This window comes from Myxocyprinus asiaticus, chromosome 35 (genome assembly GCF_019703515.2).
Source record: "Myxocyprinus asiaticus isolate MX2 ecotype Aquarium Trade chromosome 35, UBuf_Myxa_2, whole genome shotgun sequence".
NCBI lineage: Eukaryota > Metazoa > Chordata > Actinopteri > Cypriniformes > Catostomidae > Myxocyprinus > Myxocyprinus asiaticus.
Genome location: NC_059378.1, coordinates 18,168,508 through 18,188,106, shown reverse-complemented (window position 1 = coordinate 18,188,106; position 19,599 = coordinate 18,168,508). Strand labels below are relative to the sequence as shown.

Genomic DNA, 19,599 nt, shown 5'->3' with positions numbered 1-19,599 from the left:
ATTTAGATACTGCATACATCTGTAATTGGGGTTGTGTTCTAAATGTTAGTGTTGGTACTTTGTATCGCTTCTGCTTTTTTTTTTTTTTTTTTTTTTTTTGGCAATGCCCCGGTTTGATTCTCAGGTTATGCAAGAAATCTACCTCTGCAGGTAAGAAATACTGTGAAAGACGCGAGAGCTTTCCTTTGCCCAAACTCAGCCTGTGACCCTTCTGAGATTGTACAATGCTCTTGTAGTTCTGTCTTGCTTTTCAATAAAACATTTTGTAGAATTTTCTTTGTGTCTTGACTTGTTGGATTTCTTGATGAGACATAGGGAATTTTATAAAATAATGTAGAAACTTAATGGTCCACAAATTACTTTTAGATGTATACGCCCACAGGCAGTTTCTTGCATGAAATTGATACTTTCACAGGTCGAGAGGAAAAAAATACACGACCATTTATCTGTAATTTATTTTTCATCATGGAATTGCAAGTACAGATAAACAATTAAGGAATACAAAATCGTTTTAAAAGTTACAAAAGACTTATTGCAAATTGACACCAGGTTTATGCACAAAAACTAAAAATTGTGTTTGTGAAAAAGCCACACCAGGCCATAACTTCTCAGAAGTGATTGACCATACGATGCAGTCAGTTAATCTTTCTCCGAACTAGAAGCATCCAGATTACTCTGTTCTTAAACCATACTTTGCAGCAATGAATGTAGGTGAACTTTTAGAAAAAGATCTACAGATGGAGCCAGTAAATACTAATGGATCTTGTATATGTAAAGAGTAAGAGTAAAAGAAGCCATGAAAAGAGTTGCAGGTTTTTAATGAGATGTGGACCCTGCTGCTGATTCAGTTATGATGCCTGCCCTTCCAGCTCTGATGCAGGGGTGTCTGGCTCTTCATCATTGTAGATGTTCTCAGCCTGTAGAATAGAAGTTAATTTTAATCTGAGATCATGACAAAGTCATAGTAACTAGTACAAGCAAAAACTACTTATCAAGGCACACCTAAATAAAGTCATTAAAATGATGCTATATCAATCTCAGGATTTCCATTTTTACCAACCACTGGTTTCTGTGCAAAGTTTTGCCATACTTACCATCTGCCACACTTGCATAATGTTGTCCTCTGAAACAGAACAGATTACCCAGGGTTCGTTTGGGTTCCAGGAGAAGTCTGAGATCTTCGCTGTATGCCCTCCATGAATAAACTGAATACAACAATAATTGAGGTTAAACGTAAAATTAAAGACATCATTCCAATTATGCACCCAAAAATGAAAATTCTATCTTTTAATCACCCTCATGCCATCCCAGACGCGTATGACTATCTTCTGAAACACAAATATTTTTTAGAAGAATTTCTCGGCTCTGTTTGTCCATACAATGCAAGTGAATGGGTACCAAAAAAGTAATCCATATGATTCCAGTGGTTATATCCACATATTCTGAAGTAAAATTATTAGTGTGGGTGAGAAACAGATATATAGAAGTCCTTTTTTACTATAAATCTCCAGTTTCACTTTCATATTCTTTTGTTTTGTTTAAAAATGTTGGTACCCCTTCACTTGCATTTAATGGACCTACAGAGCTGAAATATTCTTCTAAAAATCTTTGCATTCAGCAGAAGAAAGTCATCCACATCTAGGATGGTATGAGGGTAAGTAAATGATGAGAATTTTCATTTTTGGGTGAACCATCTCTTTAAATGCGTAAATATTTTTAGTAGGATAAACCTGGTATTTTAAACCATTTCAGCAAATACTTTGACTCACCAACAGCTCAGGAGGCCCATCTTCAGCATCCTCCGCAGATTGCTCTTCTCCGATTTTACTACGATTACATTTAGGAGGCAAAAACAATGATACAATCAATATATGGTACAGGCAAAATTGTGAGGTTATGGAAAACATTTACAAAGTACTCTTTGTCCCCTCTGTAATTTATACTGTAGACTTGTTTGAACAACATTTTGTTCCACTGTATACTTGTATATGGAAAGACAATAAACCAAACTAAAGTGTTCACATAGTAATGTCTGAAATGTAAAATTGTAAAGTGATTACTGAGATGTACAGTACTGTGTAAAAGTTTTAGGCAGTTATGAAAAATGTTGCATAGTGAGGATGTTTTCAAAAAATGTCATGAATAATTTTTATCAATTAACTTCAGTGCAGAAAGTGCAGAAAACCTAAAAAAAAAAAAAAACTTAAATATATGACCACCCGAGAATCACCAATTCTCCTAGGTACACTTGTGCAGTTTTTTTAAGGTTGTTGGCAGATATGTTGTTGCAGGTATCTTGCCAAAGTTCTACGTTTAGTCTCAACCGCTTCTTTATGTAATCTCAATTTTGTTGAGATCAGGGCTCTGTGGGGGCCTTTCCATTTGTTACAGGACTCATTCTACTTACATTCTATTCTATTTGCAAAAGGAAAGTTTAGAAATCTAAAATTGATATTTTCTATTGATACTACAGCAGAAGATACTCACTATGCACTTTATTAGGAACACTATGGTCCTAATAAAGTGCCTGACGCGGTCTTCTGCTGTTGTAGCCCACCCGCCTCAAGATTCGATGTGTTGTACATTCTGAGATGCTATTCTGCTCACTACAATTGTACAGAGCGGTTATCTGAGTTACTGTAGTCTTTCTGTCAGCTCAAACCAGTCTGGCCATTCCCCGGTGACCTCTCTCATCAACAAGGCGTTTCCATCCGCAGAACTGCCGCTCACTGGATGTTTTTGTTTTTAACAACAACTGTGAGTAAACTCAAGAGACTGTTGTGTGTGAAAATCCCAGGAGATCAGCAGTTACAGAGATACTCAAACCAGCCCATCTGGCACCAACAATCATTCCACAGTTGTAATCACTGAGATCACATTTTTTCCCCATTCTGATGGTTGATGTGAAAATTAACTGAAGCTCCTGACCAATATCTGCATTATATTAGATAATTGCATACATACGTAGGTGTACAGGTGTTCCTAATAAAGTGCTGAGTGTAAAATAACCATTTTAAGAAAAGGTTTTTGTGGACCATCTAATGTCCAATCAGACTTTTGAACAGTACTGTAGTTCATGAAAAAGTATACTGCCAGGAAATACCCTCAGCACAATTTAGTATAGACAGAAAGGACAAAAGGATAATGCCATACCTCAGGTCCCAAACATTGAGACGTCTGTCTGTGCCACTGGAGGCTAAGATGGTTTCATTATGGGGAGACCACTGGACCTGTCAAGAGCAGTTACCATCCACAAATGTGAAACACAGTAACATCATGTTCATTCTGTAAACATGCTTTATGACTTAGTTATTATTACATTAGAATGAAATCTTGAATAATAAATTCATAAGGTACTTTTACAGTATCTTTGAGTATTACCTGGAAGATTTCATCCTTGTGCGACTCAAATGAGTGAAGTTTCAGCTTCAGGTTACGAAGATCCCACAATGCAACAGTCTACAGCAAGAAACAAACGTGACTATAGTTGAGGGTAGAATCTCAAAAAACAAAACCTTTCCCACAGGTGTGTATGCATGTGTGATTGTATTGTTTATAACTTGTACAGACCTTGTCTGCAGAGCCAGTAGCAAGGATGAACTCGCTGTAGGGGTTGAAGGACAGGCAGTTGACTTCGGCTGTGTGGGCATCCACAGAGTGACTGGGCTTTGATGTGTTATTAGACCGTGTGTCCCAGCTGTAAGAGAGGGACAACGGAGTAAAATTCAGAAATGGTTTGGTTTTCATATCCTATTCTGACAAAAAGTTTAATATTATTCCCACAATGTAATGTTTTGCTTACATCATGAGTTTCTGGTCATCAGCCACAGAGCCAAACAGTGACTCATGCAGAAGGTGCCAGGAAACATCCTCCACCACAGCCGTGTGACCTGTGAAGATGGTCTTGGCATCCACTATCTTCCCCTCTTTCGGAAAAGCACTGATGTCCCATAGACAGATTGTCTAAAGGTGAAGGACAATTAATAATCTGAGGTAGAAATTCTGTGTGAATCTGAGTGCAGTAGTTGAGGCCTCTTTGAATCTGAGGTCATGAGCTTACATGGTCATCTGACGCACTGAGCAAGTTTCCACTAAGGTTGGGGTTCCAGGACAAACCGTATCCCTCCTTCTGATGACCCCGCAGTCTCAGGTCTGGACTGCACTCTCCACTGGGGTCTGCAAATGGATAGTTCAGAGTCTTTATTAACAGTGAAAGTCTTCAAATTAGATTGAATAAATTATAAGATGGTTAACAATTTAACGATTTAGTAATAATATACTTGATCAAAGACGCATAAATGTGTTCATTTTTACCCACTTTTCTTTTAATCATAGTTGTAATCTTTTGACAGAAATGTTCTTTAAATTTAATAAATATTTCATCATGTCATATTTATCAGTCAATTTCACTTGGACTAAAATAGCATATAATTTTAGTCAACAAAAATAATATCTTTTAGTTGATGATAATGTGCAAAATGACAAAAACATGTCAAACTGTAACAGACCAAATTTTAATAAAATATTCAGACATTTCCAAACATGTATAAATATTTATTAATTTTACTCTTGGATGAACTTAACGATCAAGCCCATACTTTAAACCTGCTGGGTCAGACTGACCCGTTTTTTTTTTTATCTTTATTGTCTCTGTTTGCTCTCTCTCTCTACTTTTAGTTTTAAATCATTCCACTAGACAGCTGGACACACTAGAAAAACCTTCTATTCCAATACAGATCTAAAAGGCTTGTGATAAAAAAACCTTCAAAATCTTGTAATAAAGGCTCTGTTTGCTCTACCTTCCTACTTTTAGTCTTAGATCATTTCACTAGATGGCAGCAAACACTAGGATTTTTTTATTTTTTTCTCTATCACCTTCTATTTAAGCAACATTACATTCGCAAGAGTGCAATATGGCCCTATATCAGCACTGCTGTGATTCGGCCGCATGCCAAGTGCCGTAGGTAATCACAGCAGTGCTGATTTAGGGCCATATAGCACTATTGCAAGTGTGATATTGCTTATATACAACAGTTCAATGAACAAGTAAATTTAAAAAAATTAGGAAAAACTGAGTACGGTCATAAAAAACGCATTTGTGCATGGAACTACTTTCTTACGCAACGGATCAGAATCTGCCGTTGCTGGTTCAAACCAAATGATGTGTCCAAGCCTCCCAAAAAATTCACTTCAGAAGTACTAGTATCACAACATATTCTAACATGTTATTGGAGAAACAAGGATGTGTGTGTGTGTGTGTGTGTGTGTGTGTGTGTGTGTGTGTGTGAGTGAGTGAGAGATGGAGCGTATGCGATCACCTGTTGATGATGCTGTAGTCTGTTAGTCAGCTTTCTGAAAATAATGTCATTTTGGTCAAATTCATCCTATTTTCTCAGTGGAAAAATAGCAGTCCAAGCGGGGGTATTCCTCCCTATTTAGCAGTAGCCGGTGCGCAAGAGTCATTCACTACTATAGAAACCGCAATCTCCTCCACCATTTTGTCCTCTCCAATGTGGAATGTCTGGTAATTGGTAAGCGCCTTAAGTTTGTGTAATTAATCAGTCTGTTGTGTCTCTCAGCAGTGATGAGCCTTAATGCTGAAGTTGTTAGTTTAAAGCCGTTTAAAGTGATTTCCTAGCTTTAGTAGTGTAGTAGCAATATGAGCGATCACGGAGTGTTATTGAATATAAACACTGAGTGACGCTGACTCACGTCACCAACTGGCTCATATTACACACAAAAAGGATTTTTTGCCTTCACCTGCTGGCAAAAATATGTAATGTCACAAAATTAAATGTATAGAGACTGATAGCTCTTAACACATCTGCACTGCTCTTACACTTTAGTTTAGAACGGCACGAGCACAAGCGGAGTGATACACACAGTGAAGCGTCCGAGTCCGAGTGCTGATGGTGTGAGACCATCAGTACTCATAGAACAGCTCTTGTCCAATCAGAGTCAAGGACCGGAACTAACTGTTGTATATTACAATAAACAGATCTGAAAAGCAGGTTGCGCCCCAACATGTTTTGTGACTCATTATTAGAACAAAATAATCGTATAACTTTGATTTGCATTTATTCTACTTTTTAAAGGAGTTTATTTGTTTATTATACCTAATTTGAACATGTCAAACATTATAATGAACACTGAATTACCAGTAAAATAACATTTGAACAAATGTGTGTGCTTGTGTATGTATGGATGAATGCATGTATGCATGCATTTATGTACGTGTGTGTGTGTGCATGCAATTATGACTATGAGTGTACTTATAAATTAAAAAAAAATTACTTTTCTACCATTTTACAGCTTTCTCGTAATGAGGTATAAAAGAAGTAACTTTTTTTTATTATAGCTTTGGTTATAAATACATAAAATTACATTGCCAGGATCAGATCACCTATGTGGAGGATGTCATGAAGTTTCAGGCTGAAAACTTCAAGTTTGTAAATCGGTGTTAAAAATTCAAATGGGTCAAATTGACCTGCGAGTCCATCCAAGGGATAATATATATAAAACAAATAAAAGATACAAACAAAATACAACTGTCCTTATTATGAAAACCTGAGCTCCTGAAATACTACCATATAATGAATAAAGTGAAGTATTAGCTACTTTTTTAGAAGTTACTGTATTCTGAATTCTTCATGCTTTTGTCGTGTTTTAGGCACTTTGGGATACTGCATTGCGCGTGTAGCATGGTTTTATGGAAACAGTGCATTCACAACGCAAGTTACGCATTCGAACTTGCACATAACAAGTTCATCTGCTTTATCATCTTAGCATATGGTTCCTGTTAGGTTATTTTTTTGGGAACCAAAACCTTATTTTCCCAGAACGTTCTGGAAACCAAAAATTGTTAGTTGGGATACTGGATTAATGGATTAGATTAATTCTTTCTAGATGTTTCTTCTTCTGTTTGTAATATCTTGCAATACTTTTTTCTTGTCATATTTTCGTCAACAGTATGTTTTAATTAAAATCCTTTTATTATCATCATGGTTCATCTTTTTGCCTCATATTTGTTATCGTTGAACAAATCAAAAAACCCTTTGTCAAATAATTTGTTGTCAGTAATTCCATGACAGGATTAATGCTGGTTGAAGGAGACTGACCTGGTTTGGACGGGTGTTTGGTGTAGTCAAACACCAGAACGTCAGAGGTGGGGGTCTTGGTGGCGATGATGCAGGGGTTTTGTGGCATGTATCTGGCTCTGTTCACCTCTCCTTCATGATTGATCTTAATCTCAATCTCAATCTTTCCACTCACTGACCCAAACCCTCCAAACTCTAAAAACAAACGCCAACATACATTCACTGACAACTGTCAAATGTTCAGCTACTGATGTCTAACTCCTTATAATCCTTGTAATATCATCTTAATCGGCGAACAAATCACTTTGCAAATAAGTATGAAATTATGATAAAAAATAAATAAATTTAAAAAAACACTGAAGCAGTGAAAAATTACAGTTGTGTTAAATAACGGTGAGCCACCTGCAGTAATGGCCTGCTTTATTGCCCTGTGTGCTTGTGTTTTAAGAATGCTTCATACTTATTGATCAACTGAAACTAGTTTTACCCTAAATGTCCAGTGAGACCAATCATACCTGCTGAAAAAAACACAAACACACACAATTAAAATCATCTCAGTATCATGACTTCAAAGCTTACATGAATACAAATTTTGTGTACATTCAGAGTCAGATCAGCGCTTACCTCCTTTCTCGCTGTCGTAGTGGGACGCATCAAACTGAGCGTCATCATTAGGGACCTGAACACTGGCGATGACCAAGTGGTTCTGCTCATCCGAGGTGTGTGTGCCCAACACAAGCCGGTGAACTGCATAGTCCTTTCCTTCAGGCCTGCAAAAAGTTATATCAATCAATTGCTGAAGATAGACAATGCTATGTATAAAACTACCTGTCTGTTAATGTCAACATTATGTTTCAACAGCAGCAGGTGGACGAGCTAGTAATTGGATTACCTGTTCACATCAGGAAGCCACTGCACCGTTAAACTCGGCCACTCAAGTGCATGTGTCATAACTAAGTCGTATAGGAATGGTGTGTTTTTCTTCCAAATCTTGTATTCCTCGTTTATTACTCGCTCTTCCACAGCATCATCGTACACTAGAGAAAACAGATAGAGCAAGGTAAATTCGGGTTAAAAGCTGCAAATGCACATTTTCAAAATAACTGTAAAATGTGTGCACACCGGGCAGTAAAAATGGCTGTATTCTCATATAAATGTGAAGCATAACATGACTATACATGTCCCTTATAAAGTAGTGTACAATGTACTGTAGCATTCGATGGTGGGACCTCAGAGAACAAGAGCAGCTCAATTTACACTGAGCATCTAATAGCTGCTTAAAGTCAATAGACTGATTTTTATCATTTCTATAGCTCTAATTTAAGTGAACCATGTATATGAGATAAAAACTGGCTCGGACTGTGGCACTCATTTATTCGCCCGTCAGAATGTGGGTCACAACCATTAGCGCATCAGGCTAAAGCTAACCAACTCAAGCAAAAGAAAAATACTACATGCAATTAACAATGCTAAAAGTTTACCTTCTTTGTCTGCCATTTCTGTGTGTTTTTATGCAAGGTAACCACTGAAGAAACAGTGGGATTTAATTCCAAAAAGCAAAAAAACCCAGGCTTCAGTGTTTCACTCTTCAGATTCCGCCACTGCTTGCAAAGCCCGCTTGCAACCCACAAGCGCTAAAAGATCTGAGAGTTGGTGATGTCCGATTCACGAGGGAGTCGTTCTTGTGACCGATTCTTTTGGATGATTCTGTTGAACCACTTTGCAAAGCATTTGTTAATCACTCGACTGACAGGGATTTAGTAGTAAAACTGTAAAATGGGAACAGTATCATTAATTGGGATTAATTAATATTTAGAGAGTATTACTATAATTAAAAATAATTAAAAAATATTGATTATGTTGTCAACAATATTGGTGCTAACCATAATGTTAGAATAATAACATTTGATACAGCCTAATGTAAACATAGCGACAAACAGCAATTTTACTAAAAGAAATAAACAGTTCTTCTGTTTGCGACCCACGGGAACTTATAGGATCACTTTTGAATGAATAGAGCTGTTCAGCTGTGACATCAATTTGTAGGCGAACCCATGTAGGCTAATGGTGCATTCAAGTCATGTCGGAACGCACATGAATGCCACCACAAAGACGTACTTTCCGAGATGGGTGTCAGTTTAAGAATAACATTTTTATTGGTAATAATTTAGTTTTACTTTTTACAGCGCAGTTCAGTTTGTATGCATTTTTTGTTCTGTTAATGAAGAATAATGATGAAACTTGCCAGAAAATAAGCTTCATTTAGCTGGTTAATGCAGCGACAAGTGTTTTCAACAAAACTATATTTCCCAACATTATATGTGGCCGCACTAGAATGATGAAATAGATAGATAAAGCATTCATAACACACTGAATGCATGGCTTTGCTCTTCATATTGTTGCAGTTACCAGCTTTCTGACGGACAGGCAGCAGATAATGAGACAAGGAAAATTCACTTCCAGCACCTGTACAATCAGCACAGGTGTCACCCAGGGATGTGTGCTCTCCCCACTAATCTTCTCCCTGTATACAAACGACTGCACAGCCAAGGACCCCTCTGTCTCTGAAGTTTGCAGATGACACCACTGTCATCGGCCTCATCCAAGATGACGATAAGTCTGTATACAGAATACAGGTTGAACAGCTGGCTGTCTGGTGCAGTCAAAACAACCTGGAGCTGAATATGCTCAAAACGGTGGAGATGATTGTGGACTTTAGGAGGAACACCCCAACACTGACCCCCCTCACCATTCTAAACAGCACTGTGGCAGCAGTGGAGTCATTCAGGTTCCTGGGCTCTACCATCTCACAGGACCTGAAGTGGGAGACCTACATTGACTCCATTGTGAAAAAGGCCCAGCAGAGGTTGTACTTGCTTCGCCAGTTGAGGAAGTTCAACCTGCTGATACAGTTCTACTCAGCAGTCATTGAGTCTGTCCTCTGCACTTCAGTAACTGTCTGGTTTGGTGCAGCTACAAAATCAGAAATCAGAAGACTACAGAGGACAGTTCGGACTGATGAGAGGATTATTGGTTGCCCCCTGCCCTCCCTTCAAGAACTGTACACTCCAGAGTGAGGAAAAAGGTTGGAAAAATCAATCTGGACCCCACTCACCCTGCCCACTACCTTTTTGAACTGTTGCCTTCAGGCCTACGTTACAGAGCTCTGAGCACCAGATCCGTCAGGCACAGGAACAGTTTTTTCCCCTCAGGCTATCCATCTCATGAACAGATAAAACTGCCCTGCAATAATTATGTGCAATTCACAGTTTAGTCTTTTTATATTTATCCAACACATCCTACCTCTTCTGCCATTACATTCCCTTGCACTGTATATACCAGATTTGTATTTGCACTATGTATATACAGGTATAAATATATATATATATATATACAGGTGCATCTCAATAAATTAGAATGTCGTGGAAAAGTTCATTTATTTCAGTCATTCAACTCAAATTGTGAAACTCGTGTATTAAATAAATTCAGTGCACACAGACTGAAGTAGTTTAAGTCTTTGGTTCTTTTAATTGTGATGATTTTGGCTCACAAATAACAAAAACCCACCAATTCACTATCTCAAAAAATTAGAATACATCATAAGACCAATAAAAAAAAAAACATTTTTAGTGAATTGTTGGCCTTCTGGAAAGTATGTTCATTTACTGTATATGCACTCAATACTTGGTAGGGGCTCCTTTTGCTTTAATTACTGCCTCAATTCGGCATGGCATGGAGGTGATCAGTTTGTCGCACTGCTGAGGTGGTATGGAAGCCCAGGTTTCTTTGACAGTGGCCTTCAGCTCATCTGCATTTTTTGGTCTCTTGTTTCTCATTTTCCTCTTGACAATACCCCATAGATTCTCTATGGGGTTCAGGTCTGGTGAGTTTGCTGGCCAGTCAAGCACACCAACACCATGGTCATTTAACCAACTTTTGGTGCTTTTGGCAGTGTGGGCAGGTGCCAAATCCTGCTGGAAAATGAAATCAGCATCTTTAAAAAGCTGGTCAGCAGAAGGAAGCATGAAGTGCTCCAAAAGTTCTTGGTAAACGGGTGCAGTGACTTTGGTTTTCAAAAAACACAATGGACCAACACCAGCAGATGACATTGCACCCCAGATCATCACAGACTGTGGAAACTTAACACTGGACTTCAAGCAACTTGGGCTATGAGCTTCTCCACCCTTCCTCCAGACTCTAGGACCTTGGTTTTCAAATGAAATACAAAACTTGCTCTCATCTGAAAGAGGACTTTGGACCACTGGGCAACAGTCCAGTTCTTCTTCTCCTTAGCCCAGGTAAGACGCCTCTGACGTTGTCTGTGGTTCAGGAGTGGCTTAACAAGAGGAATACGACAACTGTAGCCAAATTCCTTGACATGTCTGTGTGTGGTGGCTCTTGATGCCTTGACCCCAGCCTCAGTCCATTCCTTGTGAAGTTCACCCAAATTCTTGAATCGATTTTGCTTGACAATCCTCATGTGGTTGTGCATCTTTTTCTTCCACACTTTTTCCTTCCACTCAACTTTCTGTTAACATGCTTGGATACAGCACTCTGTGAACAGCCAGCTTCTTTGGTGATGAATGTTTGTGGCTTACCCTCCTTGTGAAGGGTGTCAATGATTGTCTTCTGGACAACTGTCAGATCAGCAGTCTTCCCCATGATTGTGTAGCCTAGTGAACCAAACTGAGAGACCATTTTGAAGGCTCAGGAAACCTTTGCAGGTGTTTTGAGTTGATTAGCTGATTGGCATGTCACCATATTCTAATTTTTTGAGATAGTGAATTGGTGGGTTTTTGTTAAATGTGAGCCAAAATCATCACAATTAAAAGAACCAAAGACTTAAACTACTTCAGTCTGTGTGCATTGAATTTATTTAATACACGAGTTTCACAATTTGAGTTGAATTACTGAAATAAATGAACTTTTCCACGACATTCTAATTTATTGAGATGCACCTGTATATATATATATATATATACACAGTTGTGCTCAAAAGTTTGCATACCCTTGGAGAATTGGTAATATATGTACCATTTTTAAAGAAAACATGAGTGAGCAGGCAAAACACATTTCTTTTATTTCTTACGGGATTCATATTCAACTGTAGGTTATAACAGAATGGCACAATCATAAAACAAAACATGGCAACAAAGAAAAAAATGAAATGACCCCTGTTCAAAAGTCTGCATACCCTTAGTTCTTAATACTGTGTATTGCCACCTTTAGCATCAATTACAGGGTGCAGTCTTTTGTAATAGTTGTCTATGAGGCCACAAATTCTTGCAGGTGGTATAGCTGCCCATTCGTCTTGGCAAAATGCCTCCAGGTCATGCAAAGTCTTTGGTCCTCTTGCATGAACTGCACGTTTGAGATCTCCCCAGAGTGGCTCGATGATATTAAGGTCAGGAGACTGTGATGGCCACTCCAGAACTTTCACCTTTTTCTGCTGTAACCACTGGAGGGTCAAATTGGCCTTGTGCTTAGGGTCATTGTCATGCTGGAAAGTCCAAGAGCGTCCCATGCGCAGATTTCATGCAGAAGAATGCAAATTGTCTGCCAGTATTTTCTGATAAAATGCTGCATTCATCTTGCCATTAATTTTCACAAGATTCCCCGTGCCTTTAGAGCTGACACACCCCCAAAACATCAGTGAGCCACCACCATGCTTCACAGGTGGGATGGTATTCTTTTCACTATAGGCCTTGTTGACCCCTCTCCAAACATAACGATTATGGTTGTGACCATAAAGCTCTATTTTGGTCTCGTCATTCCAAATTACAGTGTGCCAGAAGCTGTGAGGCATGCCAAGGTGTTGTCGGGCATATTGTAACCGGGCTTTTTTGTAGCATTGGCGCAGTAAAGCTTCTTTCTGGCAACTCGACCATGCTGCTCATTTTTGTTCAAGTATCGTCGTATTGTGCTCCTTGAAACAACCACACCGTCTTTTTCCAGAGCAGCCTGTATTTCTCCTGAGGTTACCTGTGGGTTTTTCTTTGTATCCCGAACAATGCTTCTGGCAATTGTAGCTGAAATCTTTCTTGGTCTACCTGACCTTGGCTTGGTATCAAGAGATCCCCAAATTTTCCACTTCTTATTAAGTGATTGAACAATACTGAGTGGCATTTTCAAGGCTTTGGATATCTTTTTATATCCTTTTCCATCTTCATAAAGTTCCATTACCTTGTTACGCAGGTCTTTTGCCAGTTCTTTTCTGCTCCCCATGGCTCAGTATCTAGCCTGCTCAGTGCATCCACGTGAGAACTAACAAACTCATTGACTATTTATACACAGACACTAATTGCAATTTTAAAAGCCACATGTGTGGGAAATTAAACTTTAATTGCCATTTAAACCAGTGTGTGTCACCTTGTGTGTCTGTAACAAGGCCAAACATTCAAGGGTATGTAAACTTTTGATCAGGGCCATTTGGGTGATTTCTGTTATCATTATGATTTAAAAAGGAGCCAAACAACTATGTGATAATAAATGGCTTAAATAAAAGACATTTTTTTTGCATGATTAGTTATATTTTCAAAATCAATGGCAAAATTTCACAATTTCTGCCAGGGTATGCAAACTTTTGAGCACAACTGTATATATATATATATATATATATATATATATATATATATATATATATATATATATATATATATATATATCTTATTATGTATTCTATATATACTTTATTTTCTATCCAATTTTTATTCTATTTCTATTTATTATTTTTTATTATTATTATTTCTTATTATTATCTCTGTCTTGTTGCTCTATTGTATTGTTGTGCACTGGAAGTTCCTGTCACCAAGGCAAATTCCTTGTATGTGTAAGCATACCTGGCAATAAAGCTGATTCTGATTCTGATTCAAAGTGGCATTCAACTGATCACAATGTATAGGCAGGACATTAATAACATGAAAAATGACAGAACTTCTTAAACTACTTCTAAGAGTTCTCAAAAAATCCTTCACATGCAGCAATGACAGCTTTGCAAATCCTTGGCATTCTAGCTGTCAGTTTGTCCAGATACTCAGGTGACATTTCACCCCACACCTCCTGTAGCACTTGCCATAGATGTGGCTGTCTTGTCGGGCACTTCTCCTGCACCTTACAGGCTTTTTCTTTGCAATTCTTCCCATAAGGCCTGCACCCCTGAGTCTTCTCTTTACTGTTGTACATGAAACTGGTGTTGAGCGGGTAGAATTCAATGAAGCTGTCAGCTGAGGACATGTGAGGCATCTATTTCTCAAACTAGAGACTCTGATGTACTTATCCTCTTGTTTAGTTGCACATCTGGCCTTCCACATCTCTTTCTGTCCTTGTTAGAGTCAGTTGTCCTTTGTCTTTGAAGACTGTAGTGTACACCTTTGTATGAAATCTTCATTTTTTTGGCAATTTCAAGCATTGTATAGCCTCCATTCCTCAAAACAATGATTGACTGACGAGTTTCTAGAGAAATCTGTTTCTTTTTTGCCATTTTTGACCTAATATTGACCTTAAGACATGCCAGTCTATTGCATACTGTGGTTGGTAACTCAAAAACAAACACAAAGACAATGTTAAGCTTCATTTAACAAACCAAATAGCTTTCAGTAGTGTTTGATATACTGGCAAGTGATTTTCTAGTACCAAACTAGCAATTTTGCATGATTACTGAAGGACAAGGTGTTGGAGTGATGGCTGCTGGAAATGGGGTCTATCTAGATTTGATCAAAAAAAAAATAATAATAATAATAAAAAAAATAAAATAAAAAAAAATAAAAAAAAATTCAAATAGTAATGGTGCTGTTTTTTACATCAGTAATGTCCTGACTATACTTTGTGATCAGTTGAATGCCACTTTGGTGAATTAAAGTACCAATTTCCTTCCAAAACAGCGAAATCTGTACATTATTCCAAACTATTGGCCTCCAGTGTACAAAAAAACTAAACAAAAAACATGGCGACTTCAAATTCATGTTTGTGGTATGACTGTGCGTAATTATTGTAGAACAAAACGTCCTAGTATTTTAAAATAATGTTTACCACAGACCTTATTTTACTCATAAATTAATTCTCTTCCGGGTTTTTAGTCTACAACCAGAACAACTCTAACGAACCGATTCGTTATCCGAATCGTACTTCCCAATGCCAATCTGAACATGCGCGTTCAGCACGCTATCAGACGACGACAAATAAATGTGACGTCATCTGCATGCGCTCTGATTGATTGGTGTAAAATATGCTTCATTTACTAAAAGCGTTTGTTTTTGCCTAACAACGTGAAGTGTAAACAATGGTCTAAAATGATGGATAATGATTCTTGCTCGTTGCAGACAGATCATTCTGAGACGCAGGACTCAAATCTGACCACAGAAAGTCGCTTGGATGAGTGTGAAACTGCTCCTTTTGTGCTCAGGTGTTGTATGAGGCTTTTCATGTTGTAGTTTTATGTTTTTAACACCAGTGATTCTTAAATAATCACATAAAATATAATAAGATTACAGGTTTTAAATACAGTTCATTTAACGCACAAAATCTCACTTTTTAGTCAAAAACAACGACGGGCTGTTCTTAAACGAGAGAGAAGGAAAAGAAAGCGCCAAGCTCTTGCTAAAATCAGAGAAGCAGGTATTAGGCGGACTTATTTCTGTCAGAAAGTTTCACTTCTTACCCACTTCCATGTAAACATTACCCTAACATAGACCTTAGTAAAATGACAGCTGTCCGTAAACACGTGATCTTTTACATCCCTAGATCAGTCACAAAATGAAGACCAGATTGAAGATGATGAAGAAGAGAATACTGAGGAGCAGAGGTTTGTCTTCTAAAGTTCTGTATGATCAGTTGACTAAATACAGGTAAAATAGATGTCACACTGTGATGCAATCTAGGGAGCGTTTACATCAGGAATGGATGGAAAGAGAGAAAACTGCACAGGAAGAATTCAAGCTGAAAAGAGAGCGAGAAGAGGCAGCGCAAAAGAGGAAGGAGGAGGAAGAGGTGAGCAGACAGTTAAAATAATGTCTACATGTGGACTTGTTTTAGTTAAATGATTTGATGTATTGAGAAATGAAGTGCAAGTGTCCAATTTTAAACGAATGACATCTAAGTGACATTCTGTGTTGACATAGACAAGTGAAAACATCTGTTTCAACATACATGTAATGGCTCAAAACCCTCTACACTGTTTCCTCCTTTGCAAAAAACAATAGAGGAGGATCAGAGAACTGTGGGAAGAGCAGCAGAAGAAAGAAAAAGAAGAGAGAGAGCAGAAGGAACAGGAGAAGAAAAAGAGAGAGGTGATCCGTGCACTCGGAGGATAAAGATTCTGATGTCTACATATATCCTCTCTTGCTCTTACCACTCATATCAATGCCAGATGTCAAAGCAACATTAATGAATTCGCTTTTAAAGGCCAATCTTTCAATCATGGGTTTACATGCACTCCACATGCATTTGTCTCTCTGTTTTATGTGTACATATTGTGATTTATTTAGAAACATTCAAAATGAAATACTCCTTAATTTCCTTAACTGAGATACACGCAAACATTTGATAATCCAGCAAGTGTCCACTTCCACTGAAGAAAATGTATCTTTTGATTATGATGCTTGTTGTTGCAATGAAGCAATACATGATGTGAAATATAAACAATACAAAATACAGAATGTCTGTGTTGTGAACAGTCAAATTTGCTTTGAACCGCAAAATAATGATTACATGAGTCCATAATATACCAATTATCTGCCAAAATGTCTTAACAAATTTTAGCAGACATGTGCTTGCACACCACAGAATTTCACCTAGCATACTCTGTATGTTTGCACTACTTATAGGAAGCTGTGCAGAAAATACTGGATCAAGCAGAGAGCCAGGTAAACAACAAAAATTAGCTTTTCAAGTCAAAGATATGTTGGAAACTGCAGTTTGCGTTTTCGGAAAGTATTGAAATGAAAAATGTTCTAACTCCTATTTTGTTGCATTAAGCTGGAAAATAGTGGTCCCTGGAAAAACCCTGATGCCCCAAAGGATTATGGAACTGAAAAGGACAAAGCAAACTGCCCCTTCTTCCTTAAAACGGGTGCTTGTAGGTTTGGAGACCGGTAAGTTTATTAAGATATTTGGGTCAGTATTTTATTAGACATTGCCCTGGTGTCTTCTGAATTTCCTATGTGTTTAATGGATAGGTGCTCCCGAAAGCATGATCACTTAACATCCAGCACCACTCTGATGGTGAGGGGGATGTTTGTGACGTTTGGGATGGAGCAGAGCAGACGTGATGACTATGACACTGACGCCAGCCTGGAATACAGTGAGGAGGAGGTGCAGCATCAGTTTCTGGACTTCTATGAAGACGTTCTGCCAGAGTTCAAGAACGCAGGGAGGGTAGTGCAGTTCAAGGTAACGTAAATGAAATTAAATCATCACAGTAATCGAAACATGAAATTAATTCTGGCACATGCTTTAATAGGTGAGCTGCAACTTTGAGCCTCACTTGAGAGGAAACGTTTATGTTCAGTATGACACGTAAGTCCAGTATTACCTATGGCCTCTTTGCAAAATCAAAGCCAAAATTATATTTGTTATAAATGTTATTTCACAATTTAATATAAGTGTGTTTTTATGCCTGCAGGGAGGAGCAGTGTAAAGAAGCTTTCATGATGTTTAATGGCCGCTGGTATGCAGGAAAGCAGCTGCAGTGTGAATTCTCCCCAGTAACTAGATGGAAAACAGCCATATGTGGTGAGGACAAAATGGGTCAAATGCACCAGATTCTTAATCTGGGCTTTATTTTTAAGCCTTTCTCAACCAGGTAACCTAACCTGTATTTTACATTTCATTTTGTATAATTGCACTTCGTATTTTTCTTATACCCTCAATATCAGGTCTGTTTGACAGACAAAAATGTCCTAAAGGGAAACACTGCAACTTCCTCCATGTATTCCGAAACCCAGGCAATGAATTCTGGGAGGCAGATCGTGATCTTCATATGTCCCCTGACCGTGGTGGAGGTTTTTCCGGCCGGCACTTTGGAAGCAGAGATGGAATATGGTCCCAGCGTTTCAATAGCCCTGAGCGATCTCAGCGCAGGAGGACGGATCGCAGGAGTCACAGCCGTGAGAGGTATTGTCATAGAGCGAGGCGGAGCCGCAGCAGGGAAAGGCGGAGCCGCAGCAGAGAGAGGCGGAGTTGTAGCAGAGGGAGACGCAGTCGAAACAGGGAGAGGTGGAGTCGTAGCAGAAGCAGAGAGAGTAGGAAGACACAACAGTCATTGAAAAAAAAATCACGATCTCAGAGAGAGCAGTCCAGAAGGAGCAGGAGCCGATCGCAAAGCAGAGATCGGCTGGATCACAGTGAATTTACATTAGCAGACTCCAGAAAAAAGAAGTCGAAATCACACAGTCCGGATCATACATCCAAAAACGGGTCTGTGAAACTGAGAAGTCAAAGGAGTGAAAGCCAAAGCCCAGAGAACTCTGACACAATGGACAAATCTATAGCTCAACATCACCACAAGTACTCTAAAAAGACCAAGAAGAAGAAAAAGGGCAAAAAGAAACACAAAAGAAAGAAGAGTAAATCACACAGCCCGAGTTCTTTGGGGTCTGATGAAGATTCTGGGAACGAGAAGGGTGATGTGGCTCCATGCAAATCGGAGAATATGAGCACTGAGGCTCCTGCTGGAGATTGTCTAGCTGTGGAGTCTAGTGCATGTTCACCGGAAGATAAAGTAGACACCCAAGCTATAGAATGTTTTCACCCACAAGAGGAAACCCATTTCGTACTTACAGATGTTACCAACTCTGAGACCACCTGACAATCTGGATAATTATATAATAAAAAATACATTAACTGTATATATTTTTTTCTTAAAGCAGCTATTGTTTTATTTTAGTTTAGCTGAGTTTTCCTGATAGTGCTGTAATAACTGCTTTTGAATGTGTTGTCTGTATATTTGTAATTAAATGAAGACTTGTAAAAAGTGTTAATGGGTAATGGCTGTAGGAATGACATTTTGTGCGCTATTATTGTAGTTCTAAAAAGCCATTTTGTGTGCAGGCGATTCTAAGGGATTCTACTTGCCCATGCAAACGTTTCCACCATGATGCTAGGGTGTTGTGGGCGCATTACTGTGTGGTTACTAGGGTGTTCTAGGTGGGTTACTCACACGTGAAAAGAGCCTTTCCCCAAGTCTATAAAGCTGAAGTATGTAATTGCAGCACCACCAAATGGAATTGTAAAAATAAACCGTTTTCAAAACAGCTTTCTGAGTACACCCCCGCCTGTCTTTGGTCAAACAAAGCGATAGTCCCCCAACTCACACCACTGGTTGAGAAACGTTGTTGGGGCGGGTCTCTCAAAACAAACAGCAATTTTCATAGCACTACAGAAACACAGTGTTTACAGTTTTTGAGAAAATTAACCTATGAATGGCTTACTAATAGTTGTCTCTGCATATTAAGCTAGAATAGGAGAAAGTATTTTAGCACAGAAAAAGTTACATACTCAGCTTTAA

General features: G+C 38.5%; 2 protein-coding genes across 2 annotated transcripts; one reads left to right on the top strand and one right to left on the bottom strand.

The window, feature by feature from the left end:
- Positions 1-437: 437 nt before the first annotated feature.
- Positions 438-8,726, bottom strand: LOC127425819 (histone-binding protein RBBP7). The gene is made up of 12 exons (XM_051672102.1): positions 8,579-8,726; positions 7,990-8,134; positions 7,722-7,867; positions 7,119-7,292; positions 4,061-4,176; positions 3,803-3,963; positions 3,571-3,697; positions 3,382-3,459; positions 3,154-3,230; positions 1,770-1,827; positions 1,095-1,205; positions 438-917 (listed from the first exon to the last, which is right to left on the bottom strand). Exons 1-12 carry the CDS (start codon positions 8,592-8,594, stop codon positions 849-851), a joined length of 1,278 nt encoding a protein of 425 aa, XP_051528062.1. The 5' UTR covers positions 8,595-8,726; the 3' UTR covers positions 438-848.
- A 6,543-nt stretch (positions 8,727-15,269) lies between these two features.
- Positions 15,270-19,347, top strand: LOC127425821 (U2 small nuclear ribonucleoprotein auxiliary factor 35 kDa subunit-related protein 2-like). The gene is made up of 11 exons (XM_051672104.1): positions 15,270-15,498; positions 15,631-15,710; positions 15,837-15,897; positions 15,974-16,082; positions 16,295-16,381; positions 16,919-16,957; positions 17,070-17,185; positions 17,270-17,483; positions 17,554-17,609; positions 17,716-17,825; positions 17,969-19,347. Exons 1-11 carry the CDS (start codon positions 15,389-15,391, stop codon positions 18,898-18,900), a joined length of 1,914 nt encoding a protein of 637 aa, XP_051528064.1. The 5' UTR covers positions 15,270-15,388; the 3' UTR covers positions 18,901-19,347.
- Positions 19,348-19,599: the final 252 nt, after the last annotated feature.

What these genes read in the sequence shown, in the direction of transcription:
- LOC127425819 (XM_051672102.1), bottom strand. An exon ending in CTACTGGCTCTGCAGACAAG is followed by an intron (nt 3,460 to 3,570) that starts GTCTGTACAAGT and finishes TTCTTGCTGTAG; the next exon opens with ACTGTTGCATTGTGGGATCT. An exon ending in TTATGCAAGTGTGGCAGATG is followed by an intron (nt 918 to 1,094) that starts GTAAGTATGGCA and finishes TCTATTCTACAG; the next exon opens with GCTGAGAACATCTACAATGA.
- LOC127425821 (XM_051672104.1), top strand. Translation starts at nt 15,389, where the DNA reads ATGGATAATGATTCTTGCTCGTTGCAGACAGATCATTCTGAGACGCAG. An exon ending in ACTGCTCCTTTTGTGCTCAG is followed by an intron (nt 15,499 to 15,630) that starts GTGTTGTATGAG and finishes CTCACTTTTTAG; the next exon opens with TCAAAAACAACGACGGGCTG. An exon ending in AGGAGAAGAAAAAGAGAGAG is followed by an intron (nt 16,382 to 16,918) that starts GTGATCCGTGCA and finishes CACTACTTATAG; the next exon opens with GAAGCTGTGCAGAAAATACT.